General features: G+C 35.6%; 1 protein-coding gene across 3 annotated transcripts in view; it reads left to right on the forward strand.

Moving 5' to 3' along the window:
- SDK1 (sidekick cell adhesion molecule 1) overlaps positions 1–18,026 on the forward strand; it is a 415,080-nt gene that overhangs the window by 108,177 nt on the left and 288,877 nt on the right. For all 3 annotated transcript variants that reach the window (XM_026858830.1, XM_026858832.1, XM_026858833.1), the window contains one exon: positions 13,806–13,965. In XM_026858830.1, the coding sequence (XP_026714631.1) occupies positions 13,806–13,965 (160 nt within the window). The remainder of the gene's footprint in view (positions 1–13,805; positions 13,966–18,026) is intronic.

The raw sequence follows: 18,026 nt of genomic DNA on the forward strand, positions 1-18,026 counted from the left end.
GTTGATCTAGTCTCACCCATTGCTTTCCTAAAACAAGTTAGCACTCATGTTAGACAAAGAACTGCTCTTTGTTTAAAAATAACTTGAAGTTGCCAGTTCTTTCAGAGAATGTAATTATTTCCTCTGGGGAAAAAAGAATAACATGCCTTATCTACTCAAGGAAAGCATTTAGATGCCCTTTCCTGCTTTCTTTGTCCTGCAATAATCTGCTTTTTTTAGCAAGAACATTTCTGCTATCAACATTTTCCTATGGTGGAGCCTGGTGAAAATAACCTCAGTCTGTATTGTCCTGTGATGCACTCCTGGTAAATATATCTAATACGTCAACTATATTTGTCCCTTTCTCCCACAGAGTTTAATAAAAGAAATTATTTTGATGAATAGCTTTTAGATTTAACAGACAACACTGTTTTGGATTATAGATCCATCTGGTCCAGTTCCTAAATTGTCAGCTTGATGATGTATGTGAATGCATACAGCAGAAACAGATGACTGGAGGGACTCGTGAAACCCTGAATTAAGTCGGCAGATTGTTTCCCCCAGTGAGCAATTTTATAGAACTTGTTAACCCGCCCAGGGCTTACCTCTTACAGGATACAGGAGTTCTCAGGAATGGAGGTTCAGACTTATTCCATATTCCTTTTGAATATCCATCTTCATTATTGTCAGGTTGTCTCGGTTCAAAGTGAAGAGTAGAGGTTTGCTCTTCATTTGTTTAGCGCTGCTAAGCAGGATTTAGCAAGACTGTCTGTATTTATTTGATTAGGCTCCAGCAGAAATGATCGGGTGCATCTGAGTTGGATTGCATGAGGGTAGGATTATGATATAGTATAGTAAGTGTAACATGTACAAGTGTGGTGGTTGTTTTCTTCTTTGACAACTTGTATATTATGCACCAGTGAGATGAGACTAAACTTTATGTTTTATTTCTTTATGTAAGTGTTCTGTGTTATATCTCTCGACCAGTCACTCATGGACTCTTTCTGTCTTCTGACTCACTGTTTAAAGTTGAACAGTAAGGTTACATGTGCAGAATTCCTACAATTCACTTGGATAATATTTTCTCTTCTCTTTAAGGTGACTGAGGGCTTGCACAAAATTCTACCAAATTTACAAAGCCAAGCTTTACCTAAAACAGTTAATCTGTTACTGATTTTATTATCAACTGATCAAATTGTGTTTGATTGTGTTTTGATTTTAATATAAGTATAGAGCTAAGAGATATTTTAGTAAAAGTCATTTTACATTTTACATTTATTATATTTTTAACCTAACAACCAGCTGCTACTCTAAACATTCCCCGTACAGCCCCGTACCAAGGCCGAAGGGATTGGCCGTAATTATCTAGTGGAAACAGTTAGAACACAGGTAACCAAAACACAAGATGATTTGTAAGCTGATTTATAATACATATATAGGACTAGAAGAATGCAAGTAGTTGTCAAGGTCCAAGATTAATGGGAACTGAGAGAAGTAACTGTAACAGCTTGCAGGTACCTGCCAAGAAAACTGTGTCCTTAAGCAAAAGGTAATTCCAGCAGGGGGAGATCGCGACCACCGACTCATGGGCCACCTACTCACATTACACCCCAGAGCCGTTTCTAGACATTTCTAACCTTTACTGCGCAGAATCGGAAATAGGAGGAGAATATGTTAATGATTTCTTGGAAGTTGTATGCTTATGTATGAAGACTTAATGAATGTGTATGAGTAAGTTCTATATAAGGTGAGTGATTCTGGTGCTCGGCACGTGTTGTTGGTGAGGATACTCCCCTACACGTCCAGTCGTCAAAAAAGGAGTGTCTGCTTATCTGCATCAAATTGGTGTCGATAAGTTATTTTATCCCAGATTTCGGTGACAAATCCACTTTTTCTTTTCTGCCCATACTTCTTTTAACAATTTAGAAGGCAGTGTTTGTGAAGGAAAGTCTTTTGCCTGATTGCTTGAAACAGAGTGCTCAAACTCTGAAGACGATCTCCTGACTTTCCTTGCGTTAATTGGCAGTCTTATTAAAGGTATTACACTGTCCTCCAAGACATGCCTTAGCTAGTAGACTAAGTGGTTTCATTGTTTTGCTTTAAAACATTTTGTTAAATAGAATTTCATCTTTTTCCAACCAGGTTTGAGGGAAAGTTTATAAATGGTCTTTTTTCTTTGACTTAGACTCGCCACTCTCAGTTATTCCTTTTTATTTCATAAATGTTCTAACACAACTAGTAGATCGTAGTCATTACCTGTTGCTTCTCATGACTATTGTCCAGAGTAGCAAAGCAAATGAAGTAGAGCCTACTTGTGCTTAATTTAATGTTGTGGTGATACAACAGAGATGTCTTTATTTTCTACTCAGATAAATTGCACTAAAATATAGTGATTACATAAATTACTTCTAAAGAATAACACTCTTCAAGCTTACATTCCTTAACATTTTGCAACTTTAAAAAGCTCCCCTGATGATGATATTTTATGCAAAAGGACTTTTTTGTCTGTTCTGTGATTTGGACATAATATATTGTGTAATTATTACTTCTGTCCTGAGAAATCTATCCATACTAGAAGGAAAACAATTTTCCCTTCTATTTGAGTACATGATTATACATTCTCTATATATCCACGCTTCTGATAATGGGTTTTAACCAATATTTTATTGATTTGCTGTTGTTACATACAGAGTAATAGCTTTCAGGTCTTTGGAATTTCCTAATTTTAACATACTTAATGTCTTCTTTACAAATGGCACAAATAAGTAAGGAATATTAGTAACACTGCGAGCTGTATATCTCTTCAGGATGTTTGGGTACATTAGCACTAGCTCTTAGAATGATTTTTTAACTGTTTCTTACATTATAGTTCATAGTGCAGTGAACGCAGTATTTGATTTATGATCAAATTTTTACTTGTATATACTTTAAAATTTTAAGCACATTAACTGTAGCATGTTTGCAAATAGTAAAGTAATTATCGACTATGTTTTATTTTTTCTGATCACCAAATATCGTGGTTAGATAAAGGTACTGTGTCCTGAACATCGGAATACTTTGGGACGTGCAATTCATTGCTCCTACATCCTATAGGATACATAGAGTCAGTATAATAGTTCTGTGTGGAGAGCATCTGCTTATGATAGCTTCAGGACTTGGCATTAAAAGAAAAAAAACCCAAACAAAACCAACAAAAAACCCAAGCAACCAAAACTCTCCCAAAATCCAAACCCCAAAATACCCAAACAAGAAGAAAAGCTCTTAAACCTTAATAAAATTATAACATTATTTTCAAAACACTATTTAAGTTCCCTCTCTGCCTGACTGGGGTTTAACCCTGTCTGACTTACAAAGAAATCTTTTATTCTTCCTTTACATATCCTTTTGATGTATGTCATCCATCAATGTTAGCAAGAACAGTGAATGCATTGATCTATTGCTACACTTGGCAAGTTAAATAACACTTTATGTAAGAAGTATTGATTTATAAAATCCAGTACATGTAATTAACATTACAACTGTCAAATGTTGAAAACAGTATTAACTTACTGTTTATTTATAACCCAAAGAAAATTAAATAAAATATCCACATTAATAAACAAACTTCTTTTTTTTTTCCTTCAGATGTGTCAAGCTAAGTTATGTTTTCAAGAACAGAAATATGTTTCTTCCAATTTTGACAAGAAAAAATTATGTGTTTCGTCAGTATAGATGAAAATAATTCTATAGTCTCTAGATATGTGTATTATAGCTGAGGTGGTGAAAGAATTCTACTTGGATAGTTCTGAGAGGGTTTAGTGTGAAAAATGCAGAAATAAGTGACAATATTAGGGAAAATTAAGGTAGCCAATTTATGTCAGGTTTTCAAAGAGCTGTTGATCTGGCCCTTAATAACTGCCTGCTCTTCTGCATCAAAGTATGCAAAGGTGTATCTCCCTGTTTGCATGTAGAGCATATTGCCCAGCTGTCTACACAGATTACACAATGAGGTACTCTGAGAGCTCTGCAACCATCACTTTGTGCTTCTCTTTCTGTCTCAAGCACTAACCAGGTCCCTGTTCAGGATCTGGCTTAAGATGATGGGAATATTTCAGCTGAGTTCTGTGAACTTTGGGTGGGAGTGTTGATCTGCTCGAGGGCAGGGAGGCTCTGCAGAGAGACTTGGACAGGCTGGAGCCATGGGCTAAGGCCAACTGCTGAGCTTCACTAAGGGCAAATGCCGGGGCTGCCCTTGGGCCATAACAACCCCCAGCAGCGCTACAGGCCTGGGGAGGAGTGGCTGGAGAGCTGCCAGTCAGAGAGGGACCTGGGGAGATGATTGACAGCCTGATGGACATCAGCCAGCAGTGTGCTCAGGTGGCCAAGAAGGCCAATGGCATCCTGGCTTGTGTCAGCAATAGCGTGGCCAGCAGGGACAGGGAAGGGATCTTCCCCTGTGCTCGGCCCTGGTGAGGCTGCCCAGGGCAGGGGGATGTCCCCATCCCTGTAGGGGTTGAAGAGTCGGGTTGACCCAGCGCTGAGGGATCTGGTGGATTGAGAACGGTCAGGGTGAGGTTCATGGCTGGACCAGAGGATCTTCAAGGGCTTTTCCAGCCGAGATGATTCTGTGATTTTGTAACTCTAGACTGTGCTTTGATTGCATTTGTGTCCTAATTCATCATCACACAAAGATATTAACAATGCGGTGTCCGTTCATTATTGTGTATGATCATGTGCTTGCCACTGTTAAATTCAGTAGCACCACTGAGATCCTTTGAACGGAGTTTGTTGAGGCAGACCTTATCCAATTTATAAATCTATTTACATTTTTCAAGTTTAAAGGACAAAAAAAGAAAATTAAGTTACATGTAAACAAAGTAACAATAGCAGTAAGGAGTGGGCGTTGGTTTTTAACAAAGATCTGTGCATGAATCATTTCCCCTTCAGTACCCTTGATCTAAAGAGATGTGTGTTTATATCTTCTATGGATATTCATAGCTGTTTTGCTATTTAGAAAGAATTGTCTACTTGAAATAATAAATAGGTGGCCTTACATGGCTTTCAAGACTGGCGGTACCTTTGCTGTGCCAGTTTCCTTCTGCTGCACTTGTGTTCCTGTTCTGGTACTTCCAGACACTTGTCAGCTGTTTACTTTTTTCATTTAATTAATGTTCTACAAAATAACCCACGGAGAACGCCTCTTATACCAAGGATGAACTTGTGGAAAGCACATTTATGTTTTTATCATTTCTGTTCTGTTAAATGTTCTGTGGGGTTTCATCCTGCCTTCGTCCGGGTGTAAGTTGGAATATTTAGTGGATATACGTTGATGGATGGGTATCAGTGTGCTCAGACTGGCCCTCCAGTAGTTGGAGATAATAGATTATGTAGTAACAACAGTGGCTTCCTTTGCGGTTAAAACAGTGAAGGAAATCCTGCTATATTTGGATTCTCATTCTCTAAGGTAGTTTTGCCTTCCACCTGCTGTGTGTCGAGATTTAAACAGTAACAACTTTCTTGAGACCTCCATCAGTAGATATGAAGAGGCTATAAAAAGCGTGGAGGTTATGCTTTGATACCAAAATCAGCCCATAGAGGTTGTAGGCTTCTTTGGAGGTTTTGTTCTGGCTTTGATAGTTAATGGGTTCTCTCTTATTTCCCCACTTTGTAGTCTGTCATGCCTTTTTCTCTCAGTATATTTGTAGCTTTCTTTAAGATATCCGCATGAATATTTCAAAAAATAATTCTGCAGCCTTTTTTGAGGATGAACTACACTAAACATAACTTAAGAACATCATCTGTGGATTCATGATTTTTAATCTTACAGCAGATGTTCCATGAATTCATGAAACTATGAATTGTGATTGCCTTCTGATTTATAACAAACCTTTTTTTTTTTTTCCTTTTTTTTTTTTTTTCTTCCCTGACTCAACTGAAGTATTACAGGAGGTCAGAAAGTGAAACCAAAACATGAGGTGGAGAAATTAAATGGGGAAAGGAAACCTTAGTGGGACTTTAGGTTAATACATCAGGCGCTGCTTGAGGCTCAGTGAAAATGATATCAGTTCTCTTTTTTTTTATTTTTTTTAATTCTTTTTTCCCTCCTTGGCTGGTCTGCAAAAGAAATCAATTTTAAGAAAAAAATGCTACAATTGGATGTGGGAAAATTTTTCACAGTGTATTTGGAGATAACCAAATGTTTTATGTTGAATTTTAGATGGAGTGATGTTGCCAACCACTGTCTTTTTTACTATCAGAATCAAGGTCCTGTAAAAATTCTTTTGTACTTTTGTGGTCTCTCCTCCTTTCAGTTCTGTTTTGAGTGTTTCTAATAAAACTCAAGAAATCTTTTCTCAAAAGGGAATTCTTCCTCAAGAAGGGATCCTGTAGCGATTGAAAGGATGGCCTTTAAATAGATGATAGAGTATGAGGCAGTAGATTTTATGAATGCAAAGAATAGGTTATGTTTAAGGACTTTTAAGCAACTGGTGATACTAAGATTTCCTTTTTTTATCATAAAAGAACTGCTCTAGCTTTCTCTGTTGTTTTGTCTCAGCATAACATGCAAGTATATTATTGTGGTTGACCTAAAGCTATTTGTAGGGAAAAAATGGAAGAAGCCTGAGAGATATAGCAGGAAACATTTGTGTCTTAAAACAAGGTAGAAAGTTTGGAAATATTAAAACAAGTTTTCTTATAATAAGTCATTTTGTGGTGTATCTTAGAGTTGTAGATGTTTCTAAGGGAATGAATTATGATGTTTGTTCTTTTAAACAGTACTATGTATTAGTCAAGGTTTGGGAAAAACATTTGATCTTTTTGTATCAAGAAATGAGGAGCTTAGAAGCAAAATGGAATCTGAATTGCCATTTAGGTAATTCTAGTATAGAGAACTGATGCTTCAATTAAGGAAAAAAAAAAGAACTTTTAATTAAATCTACTTAACTATCAGTTTGAAGCACTCATTTTTGCCACTTGGGACTCCTATTCTATCGAATTGTTGAAAGCTAATCATAACTATACATTACAGAATGTTTAGTTTTCCTCTTGGGATAGCTTGCAACAGGTATGCAATCTTAAATTCAATATTTCTTCCATCCAAATCAAATATATGATTGGCAATTGCCCAATAACTAACGTGCCAATTAGTTATTTGACCTATTCAAGGCAAAAAATGTTACCCATTGAAATTTTGTCTCCCAGTGACTGTACATTTAAAAGAAATAAATGTCACTTATTCTAGAAATATGTAGGTTTCCTTGCAGAACTTGCTGAGTCCTAAAACAGTTTAATTCCATCCCCAATTAAACCTTTAAAAGCACTATCCATCAACTTCAGCTGATACTGTATTTGCATTTAGAGATTGTAGTAGAGGTATCCAACAAGCAGGTTATCTTTTGTATCAATAGGAGGACAAAAGTGAGTAGTGTGGGCTCATTTACTTGACTTATGAAATTGAGGAAGACTGATTTAAATACAGTTGCTTCAATATTACTCCAGCATAAAATCAGATATCGTCTGTGATAAAAGTTCAGGAAACCCACTTTAAGAGAATGCTTTATACCATTGTGTGAAAATTCTTAACTATGGCAGTATATTTGAAAAATAACCTGATATTTTAATGAAATATTCACTATGATGCATCAGTCCTTTCAAATCCAGGCTTAGAATGAGGTAGTAAAATCCAGTTTAAATTTAATTGTTGTACTTGGTGATTTATGTCACACTTCCAACCAAGAAAATTTGAATCTCAAATATCCAATATTTTGGGTAGAATAGCCTTTCTGCAAATCAATACAGTTAAAGTGACTGAATGCTCTAACGTATGTTTGACATTGTTGACAGTTTATGAATAGATCATATACTAACTTTCACAGCATCTCACAAATGCATTTTAGAAGGTTTGAATTCAAAAGAAGATTGATTCAAATATATCTGAGTTCAATCTGACTTCCTGGTACATTTCCCAAGATTTACTGTGTAATACTTCCTAATTCTTATGCCATATAAGCTACTGAAGTTCATTTCCACAAGAGAATACAACTTGCATCCAGAGCTAGCACATGTATGCCTGTGTATCAGGAACTAAGATGGTAAGATTGAAAGATCCTTTTGAAACAGAAAAAAATAAAAATCTTTTCCATATCCAAGCTGGGGATAATACGAAAATGGTCCTGGTTCCCCAGAAGGTTCAGTTATCAGCTGTCAGTCAGTGCAGAGCAGCTCGTACTCAACTGTATGCGCTCTGAAGCATCAGCTTGTGAATGTCACAGCTGAACTTTAATCTGTTCTGGGTGGGATTCTGCTGTTCATAGTTGTACCTACTTCCTTTGGACTACTGAAAAGATTCTTCTTCTCTTTAGTGTGCATTTACTGACTCTAGTTTCCTTTTTAATTTAACTATACTTTTTTTTGGTTATACATTCAATCGCCTAGACGGATCTTTTAAAATACTCTTTTTACAGCAGTTCTCATTAACCTACCTGAAGATGGCTCACATCCCTTTTCCTTGCAAAGAGTGAGAGCAAAGGCATTTCTGTACTGTTACACTTCTCCGTACCGATCATTCAGCCTCTGTAGGTAATTTATTTATCTAGTCTAATTTTCCTGGAAAATTCCTCAGAGATATTATGTTGGGGTTTTTTTGTCAGCTGATCGTAGCTGTAGTCATGCATATGAAGAAGGGGTGATGTGCATCGTGCTTTGACTAGGGACTAATAAGCTAAAATCAATATAGGTGTGTTTTTTAATAAACTAATTGTATTTTGGGGTTTCCTGAAAAGTATATCTCAGTCAAAAATATATTTTCAGTATCTGTTGAGCGAACTGAGCAATGGAAAGACGGCTACTCAAATGGTATTTATTAATGATTGAGCTGTATTTGCTCTGACTTCAGGCTAATCTACTTTTAATATTCAATATTGGCTTACCTAAAAATGACTTAAAAGTAGAGATACATAACAAATAGCAGTGGCAGTGAGGCTCTCTTAACCTGTTCTGTGCACTCACTACATTATTCTTCTGCTGTGTGTGTTCAGAACTGAAGTAACTAATTTTGTCAAGATGTAAGCATGTGATTTTACCTATAACTGTCATTATCCAACATTCCTGGAGGCAAAAACAATGCTGAGATTTTAACAGGGTATTTGCAGCGCTTTTTACTGATGAAGGTGATGTGGTACTTCTGGAGTGTGGTAACTTTCCTCCTCTCAGGGGGATAGAGGTGTTCAGCATCAAATTGCATCTTCAGTTAAAATGTATGAATTCCTGAGGGATAGGACTGCAAGATTACTTTCAAGATCTTGTAGCACTCTGTAGTAACTGAACAATCTATTTAATCTGACTTCGCTTTATGTATTTTACAATTGTAAGCTGTTGGAGAGCTAAGAACCATTAGCCAAACTTTGAGAGTATGTTTGAGGTCCTGGAGATGGTACTCCTCAGTTTCAGAAGTCATGTTGACTCATGCTATCCTTATGAGATTGGGTTCCATTGGTTAACTAATGAGTAGCAACTCTTGGAATTTTTGTTTTCATTCCATTCAGTACAAAGCTGTACAGTCAGACTGCCCTCTCCTCTTACAGACTGTATTTGTAAATTCATGCCTGAACATGATTTTCAGGGAGAATACAGTATGAGTGAGCTCTCAGCTTTTCTGTGATGCATCTCACCTGCTAGGGCTGGGGAGAAGCCCAGAGCAGATAACAATTGCATACAGCACCAGTTTTGTACTTAAATGTCAGCATTAATCCAAACCAAAGTGTACGGGCATTGTTGAATTAAGTCCTGAAACTATATTTGGAGGTAAAATCCATCTAAGCTTTGCATGTACCAAAGAAAGAAAATAGATGGGCTAACCTGGCAGTGTAATGGAACTCTTGCAGTTTAATGATGCACAAAAGCAAGGCAGGCATATTTTAGAGCAAATTTCTACATAATTTTGGCATATTCAATTCTATTTTTTCTTGTGATTTACATAAAAATAAATCTGCACCATTCTGTTAAGGATACTCGTCAGGATGTTAGTGAATTTGGTAAGCAGTCTTAATGAAAATTTGTAGAAGCTGCATATATGTGCTATCCTTTTACTCCGCCTTGGAACTCACATAATTTTAAAATTATTTTTATTTTTAAATCAGTGTATCTGAAAAGCAGAGAGAGGCTGGAAGTATTAACACATTTAACATTTAGAAGAAAGCAACAGGGTATAGTATGAATGCTTGCTTTTTTTTTTTTTTTGTAAGCACAAAACTATTTTTAGCTAAGAATATTAATTCCAGTATTTTATTATTCCTGTTTCTAGGAGTCAGAAAGGCTTTTTATTAGATTTTTGCTCCATCCTTCAGGGGAAAAAAAACTGAGATGCTCTCATGGCTTCTATAAACACTTGATTGGCTAAGGTTAGCCTTATGGTGAGCCCTTCCTGTATTTAATTAATAAAGTGCAAGTGTCTCATACCTATTAAATGACCCTCTTATCTTCCATCCCTTAACCATTTACTCCTGTTGTACAATTTTTTTCCTCAGATGGCTTTCATTTTTCCTGCCAATTTTCCCATTACTCTGGGACGCTCTGTAACAACCAAACTTGTCCTTATAGGTCCGGTTTAAAATTCAGCTTTCCATTACAGCTTAAAGATGTAAAGCTTAGGGTGCAGCACAGCACCATTTTGATCATGTGTCTGAGGTGTGAGCAGCACCGTGCTGCAGAAATGCCAAAGTCATCAAAGCTTTACTGCTACCTCTTTTCATGGAATCTTTGCTCAGTATTTTATTTTCATTTCTGCTTTCAGTGCATATTTAGTGAGCTCTGATTACATAATTGAATTTGATAAACTGATGGTATGTGATTGATGAGAAAGTCAGGAATAAAAGATTAGAAGATAAAATTACTTCAAGGGTTTAAGTAAATCTTCCAGAGAGCTGGGGTAATTTATAAAGCATGCTATATTCTTTATAAAAATATTCCCATAGGTCTATTAAATTTTAGCTTCTACCAAAATTGGATTGAGTTTTGAGAATCATTTTCATGTAATACCAGCTTGATTGTGATACTTTAAATGGGAGATAACTCTGAGTGGGTTGCAGCATCACTGGGTTTGGAATATTTGAGTGGGAAATGTAGGGCTGAATAATAGACTTGTGGGCAGCAGTCTTTGTCTTTCAAATAAATAATCTTTTCTTGGAAAGACATAAGTTAGAAGGAGTAAGTGGATAATTCAGAGTGAAATAATGAAGGAGGTTATACTGCTTGAGTCTTTAAATCACTGAAAAACAGGATCAACAAATTACTCAGAGGTTTATAGTGCAGATACCAGTTTCATTGTAATCTCCCTGGATGTCTCAACTTTCTTCAAGAAGGAGGATTTTAACAGATCATTTCATGAGCGTTTATATACTAGCAGGTTAATGTCATTGTTTTCAGGGGACTTGGCACTAATAATTTCAATTTACCAGTTGGACTCTGTTACAATCCTTCCCCTACATACCAGCACTCCCTGCCACTGTCTTTTCATCTCTAGAGGAAGCCTGACACCTTTAATCTAGCAAGGGTCGAATGTCTGCCTCAGAACTCCTTTGGGAGACTCCCCAAAGTATATGCGAAGCCTCTTGAGAAGATTTAACATTTCCTCACTTTCTTAGAAATATCTTTGTAAAAAATTGCTTTTTGCTCTGGGTAAAATAACCGTATTTCACACTAACACCATCTAACTCTGACAAATTTTTCTTTGTGAAGTTTTAAAATATTGGTTGATTTTACGAATTAGGAGAAAATGGGAATTAAGACTTCTTCACAATATTTGCAGTCATTTAAAAAAAAAAAAAAAAAAAGCAGTTTTGCAGAATATAATCTCATGTAATAGAGTGGAGAAGTGCAAAACCCATCTTTGGTTTGTCTGGGACTGTCTGCTAGTTTGAAACTGTTCCTGTGTTCTCATACCTTGAATTGTTATAGCTACCTGTATATCCAATTTATAGAAAATATTACTGATCTGCATTAGCCATTAATCAATTTGGTTTTCCAACTAGCATTGCAGCATTTCAAAATGCTACAAATCAGAAAAGGGCCTTATCTCAAAACAAAGTTTTTTAGTTTGTTTTAGTTTATTTTTCAGTTTGTTAGGTCAGATTTTGAGGAATAGTTTATAAGTTGATGATGATTTGCTTTTTTTTCTGCAGAAATAACTACAGCTTTCTGAAGTTAAATTCTGAAAACTAGGGAGACAATTTGTCAATGCAAATCATCAATTGTGTATGCAGCTGATGTTCAACTTGATAGCCAATTGTAGCAAATAGTTTGGCAACAGTCAGCTTGTGACTCCTTGACCACACTCAGCTGAAGCGCAGCTGCTACCCGGGGACTGTACCGTTAGGCTGATAATGAGTCTGTGGCACCATGCGGTCTGCTAAGTAATAAAAATTCCCTGATAAGAGGCAAAGCGAAAGATAAGGGTTTAGAGAGGTTGACATCACCAGGCCGAGCTGCATACCCACTGCCATTCCAGTCTTCAGTGGAACGTGAGGGCACCTTGAAATCACTGACACCCCTTGGCTCGACTTCCTTCTTCCCCAGAGTGTGTGGTTGCTGTCTTGTCGCTATCAGCTATGAAAGTTTATAGTATGTGACCTGTGGATTCCAAAATTTCAGACAACCTTGAATAGTACACGAGGTCACTTCCCCATAAACTGTAAAAGATAGCTTAAACTCTTCAAATAACAAGTATAAAAATACCTGAGCTTAATCTAAAGTAAGTTTTAAAAGAAAGATTAGCAGTTTAACTGAACGGTTAGTTGCACTGGGACATATATGTATACTTTTTCTTTATTTTGTGTATAAAATATGCACACACACACTGCACTCCTAAAAACCAGGATGCAGTAACATCAACCTATTGAATATTATTCCATATTTTTTATTAAATCCCTGATTTTGAATATAACTTGCATGTTTTATATGTATACATAAACATGTTAGTTTTGATTATACAAGGTATTTGTAAGCTTCTAAGATTTAAGTCTGTAGTTCCTACTACAAGTAGAAATTTGACATGGAAAGTGTGAAAACCTTCATCTTCCAGCGGTGGCAAGGGGTGCGTGTCCAGCAGGTGTGGACTTGTAATAAATCTGCGTTTGAGTGGAGCTTTGGCAATTTACTGGTCGAGAATTTTGCTGCTTGGAGTATTTTGAGCATTTCTGATCCACGGGAGAACAAGTGTTTGAGACTGCATGTGACCCTTGAACATTATTGAAGTGCCCTAATTCAAAATCTGTTAGTGGTTTCAGGTAATATAATTTAACACATTTTAGTTGGCAATAACGTTGAAAAACACATTAATCTTGTGATTTTGCGAGTGTTTTTTTTTTTCTAAACTCTTTTTTCTATCAAAATTCTTCATTTACCCTGAGACTTCCCCTGCTGTGATAATCATTTCTATCCAAGATTACTCTTCTGGTTTCTATTCAAGAAATAAAAAAAAAAAAAAAAAAAAAAAAAAAAAAATCCTCACAGAGGAGAGGGGGGAAAAAAAAGCCAATAGGGCTGTTCACTGCCTGCCACAGCAGACAGTGCTGAAATTCTTATATGTATAAACAGTAAACATGGACAAAAGCTTCTGTGTGGGCACTTCTCTTCTAAATAAGAACCAAGGATAAAGGTTATCAAGATTTTGTGAATTCTGCCTCTAAAATAATGCTTAATTATGAATACAACAGTGTAAACCTTAACTACTGAATCATGTTGTCTCTTGTTCTACGATGGCCATTTTGAGAAGAAATGAGCTAAATATCGGTGGCTTATAATATACCCACTTAAATAGCTTATAAAACAATTTTCTGTTTGTATTTCAGATGATGTTGCACCATACTTCAAGACTGAACCAGGCTTGCCCCAGATACACTTGGAAGGAAATCGACTCGTACTTACGTGCCTTGCCGAAGGCAGCTGGCCCTTGGAATTTAAGTGGTTGCACAATGACAGTGAAATAACCGCCTACTCCAGTGAATATAAGTAAATAAAAGCTATATAATAAATAGCCTTCTCCAAATGTAATTGCAAAAAAACCCCCACAAATAAACACACCTCCCTAAATTACCAATACCTCAAAACAACTTTGTAGATACTGATGCACAGAAGACTGGTTTTTGCAAACAAATAAGATTTGTTTGAGGGAATCTCCTTTGCTAAAAATTATATTTCACACTTCAAAACAAGGGTCCTAACATAAAATTTTAAACTACCAAAAATACTTTTTTCTGGAGGTGTAATCTTATATGTATCTGTAATAAACAGCAGGTGTATTCCTTAGCTAAATATTACACATGATGTGCTACTCATCCTTGAACAAAGCTGAGCTCAGTGAGACTATTCCCATAAGATCTAGAAGAATGGGGTCTATCTTGAATAGTATATGAAAACTTCTGGTTTCACTTTTGAGAATGCAAAAATTAATCTTGCAGTTTAACAAACTGTTCTTCTATGATTAGGTACTTTGCTCTCAGGACCTCACTGACTCCCTCCCCATTAAACCCATCAAGCAAGAGAAAAACCATACTGTGGCTAATCACGCTACATTTTTGCTGATAGGCAGCAGATGGCTGGCCAAATATCAAAGCACAAACCAGCTAAATTTTGTCTGCTTTTCTTTAACGGGAGCATTAACTTCATCTCCCCTATGCAACTGGCAATTTCTATAACCTTATAGAAATGTCGTGTTTATGTAACTTACCTGTTGCTTTCAAACTTTGTGAAATTACCTAGAAAATTCAGAATTTATGAGGGGTGGGTATGTGACAGAAGGAGCCCTTGTATAACACTTGTATCTTTAGCAAACCAAGCTAAATACTGCACTTTTGTAGTTACAAAAATTACTTAATGTAGAGAAGAATTGTGCTTCATCACTATAGACAGAAATTGCCGTATAGATTAGTGTAAAAGTGGAGATAATGATATCTTCTATACTGCTACACAAGGTAGTCAATAATTACTTTTCTTAAAGATTTTCAAAATTGTAACCGAACATTAGTTATATTTTCAATGTTGTTTATATTTACGGAGCAGTATGGAAAAGAAGTCCCTTATATAGCATTTAAAAACTTTTTTTGGTCATTTAGCAACTATGTTTGCCATCCAAACATACAGTTCTATGTGAACTTTCCTAGAAATTAAAGACTTTTGATTCAGATGAGACCACTTAGTCTTGAGTAATTGCATCTATTAATGGTTGCTGTTTTCAAACCTTGAGATACGCTGATACCTCAAAATGGGCCATACACACACATAGAAGAGGTTTTCTAGAAAATAATCTCTAATAGCACAATTAGTTGCAGCAGGTTCGAGCATCACTTTGTGTCAATGTACTTGTTTTGATCAAAACCAGCAGACTGCTGTAGTTTCTTGGTAGAAGAAGCTGACAACAGCTCTTAACCATGTAAGGTGCTGAGAAACCAAAGAAATCGTGTGGGAGAAAAAAACCACATGAACGTGGAATCAACAAAAAGCAAAGGTTAGAACACAAGCTTTGTAGATGTGCTAGTCACTGAGAGACTTACATTTCATGATAGTAGAAGAAACCTGAATAAGAATGTGTGACATTTCAAAACTAAGATCGGAATGCCATGATGTTTCTTAAATTAGTGCACATCCTAATATAAAATAATAATTTTACTGTCTATTGCAGTATAAGTTAGAATCAGTGTGTTGGAACACCTTTCCCAAGCAGAATGTATACATATCTGTATACAGCACCTTGTTTCTTATCATTGGACTTAATTTAGTCTAGTGAATTCAGGTCATGATACAAGCTATATTCATTAATTTTGCATTTTTTTGTATTGTTCTTTTCTATTTCTAATTAAAATATTTGCTGCAGAGGTGATTAAGAAAATAGGAAACTACTGGTTTATAATAATAAAATAACATTGATAGAAAATATTAATTTAGAAGTTGTAGCCCTGCTACTACTACTACTATACCACAGTCAGAGATAAGCCAAACAAGATTTTGATTCTACAGAAATGCAAAGCTTTAAGCTTCCGAAAGGAATTATATGGCATAGGTGCATTAGGATGAATGAAAGCGAGGAAAAGATATGCTTAGACATATAAATTCCAGTTGCAAAATTTAAACTTTGACCCCATAATAGTTTGCTCTGCAGTTCTCTTGGGTAAATACTCTGTTTAAATGCATGAATCTTCCCTCTGTAAGTGACTTCCGCTGCAATTTGAATCATCAATCAAAAATTTTTGGTAATTGATATTACTTAGTGTGTCTCAGCTAAAGTAATGTCTATATTGTAACAGGATGAAAATATTCAAAGCTTATAACACACCAAGTGAGTAAAGAACTAATTGGAGTCTTTGCATTTTGACATTGGTGACCCTGAATGAACAGCTTTTCTTTGTATAACGATGCTGATTATGTGCACAGCCTGGCTTTTATAGTGACTGTGCATACGCTGGCTTCTATTAAGAATTTATAAAACAACCTTATAAATTCTTTGTGATCTGAGATATATGTAAAGAAAACAAATCAATATTACGGACTGCAGTAGCAATTTTGGTTGTATCTGTAAGTTAAGACTCCAGAAGTTCAGGCAGCAACTTCTTTCTTTTCTTTTTTCCTTTGTTTTCCTTTGAATTAAGTTCTGGACCAGGTGTGTCTTTCATATGTGCTTTTGTGGCCTAAAGATATTAATTTATTTGAATTTAAGACACAGATTATGTCTTAAACAGCAGTACACTTTCCTTGCCAAACTACTTAAAAGTATCTGATTATTATGTTTGTGTTTTTAACATTGTACATGTTTCGATTTTATTCTGTATAAAAAGTTAGATAAGTTGATGCATCCCTGTTAGAAAATTTCAGTAGATAGTAAGTTATATGATTATCTAATAAAATCCATTTGGTTTTAATTCCGTCTTCACAATTATGCCTATTAAAAACCTGTAGCCTGTAGGTTCACTTTTAACTCTTAGAGCATTTAAAATTAAAATGAAGGTGTAAATTTGAAATTAAGAATGGAATGTGTTAGCTAGAATTTCTCCTTAGGTGTTTGATACCACTTCATCCTTAAACTCATTGCAGTCCTAGTGATGGAGCATGTTATGCTCTGGAAGACTTCCCTTGAAGGTTTATTTTATGTTTGTTGCTTTGCATCTTTCTATGGAAACTTTCTAAACAGCTAGTTTCTGGTTGACTGTACCATTCAAAACAGAGAAACGGTCTAGTCTGACTTTATTTGTACAGATCCCCAGAAACCTTAAGTAGCCTCCTGCCGTCTATACAATGGGAAGATGTTCTATCCTGAAGACTGTAGAAAAAATTAAAGCAAAATTATTTCTTGTCATTGTAAAAAGTTGTAGTAACCTTTGATATAAATTCATTTGTGGAAGAAAGTCTTATTTTGAATTTAGAAAGCACTATTGCATATCAGAAAATAAGTAGAATGGTGAAAGCATAACACAAAAAGCAATATTCTGACTGTTAGGTCAAAAGAAAATTAGATTTTAAAAAATAATCGGACATATGAGGTGCATAAAGGCTTTAAAATTCTGTAAACACAGAAATTCCATGAATATTTATCTCTTGACCAGGTTTGTAGTTTTCAAGTTAGTTTCAAATACTGTAAACATGTTATATCTCTTTCACCTTTGTTAATTACTTCTAATTTTGCTTGTCTTACCTGCACATTGTTACCCAGTAGGTCCACTGTCAGCTACTCAGTAGGTCTGGGCTGCCTTGGGATTTCCAAGGTAGATGGGATTTCCACTGTAAATTTAAAAAATATTTTCTTTTCTTCAGGCAACATATTAAGAATGTTTCATACTGAAACATTAATAACTCATAAAAGAAAACAGAAGTAGGACACTTCTGACCCAATACATTTGTTTTGTCCTAGTGGCAGAAAAAACAACTACGTTACTGTCTTAGTACCAAAGTCTTTAATTTTGTCTCTATTTAATAGACAAGCAGAGGAATAAATATTAGCCAAGTACCACATTAAATCTTCATGGGAAAAAGAAAAACTTGTTAAGGTATAAAGTGTTTGGTAAAATGAACTGTAAAAATGA

The sequence above is a fragment of the Athene cunicularia genome (genome assembly GCF_003259725.1).
Source record: "Athene cunicularia isolate RWA chromosome 14 unlocalized genomic scaffold, athCun1 chr14_part1, whole genome shotgun sequence".
In the NCBI taxonomy this organism is placed as follows: Eukaryota; Metazoa; Chordata; class Aves; order Strigiformes; family Strigidae; genus Athene; species Athene cunicularia.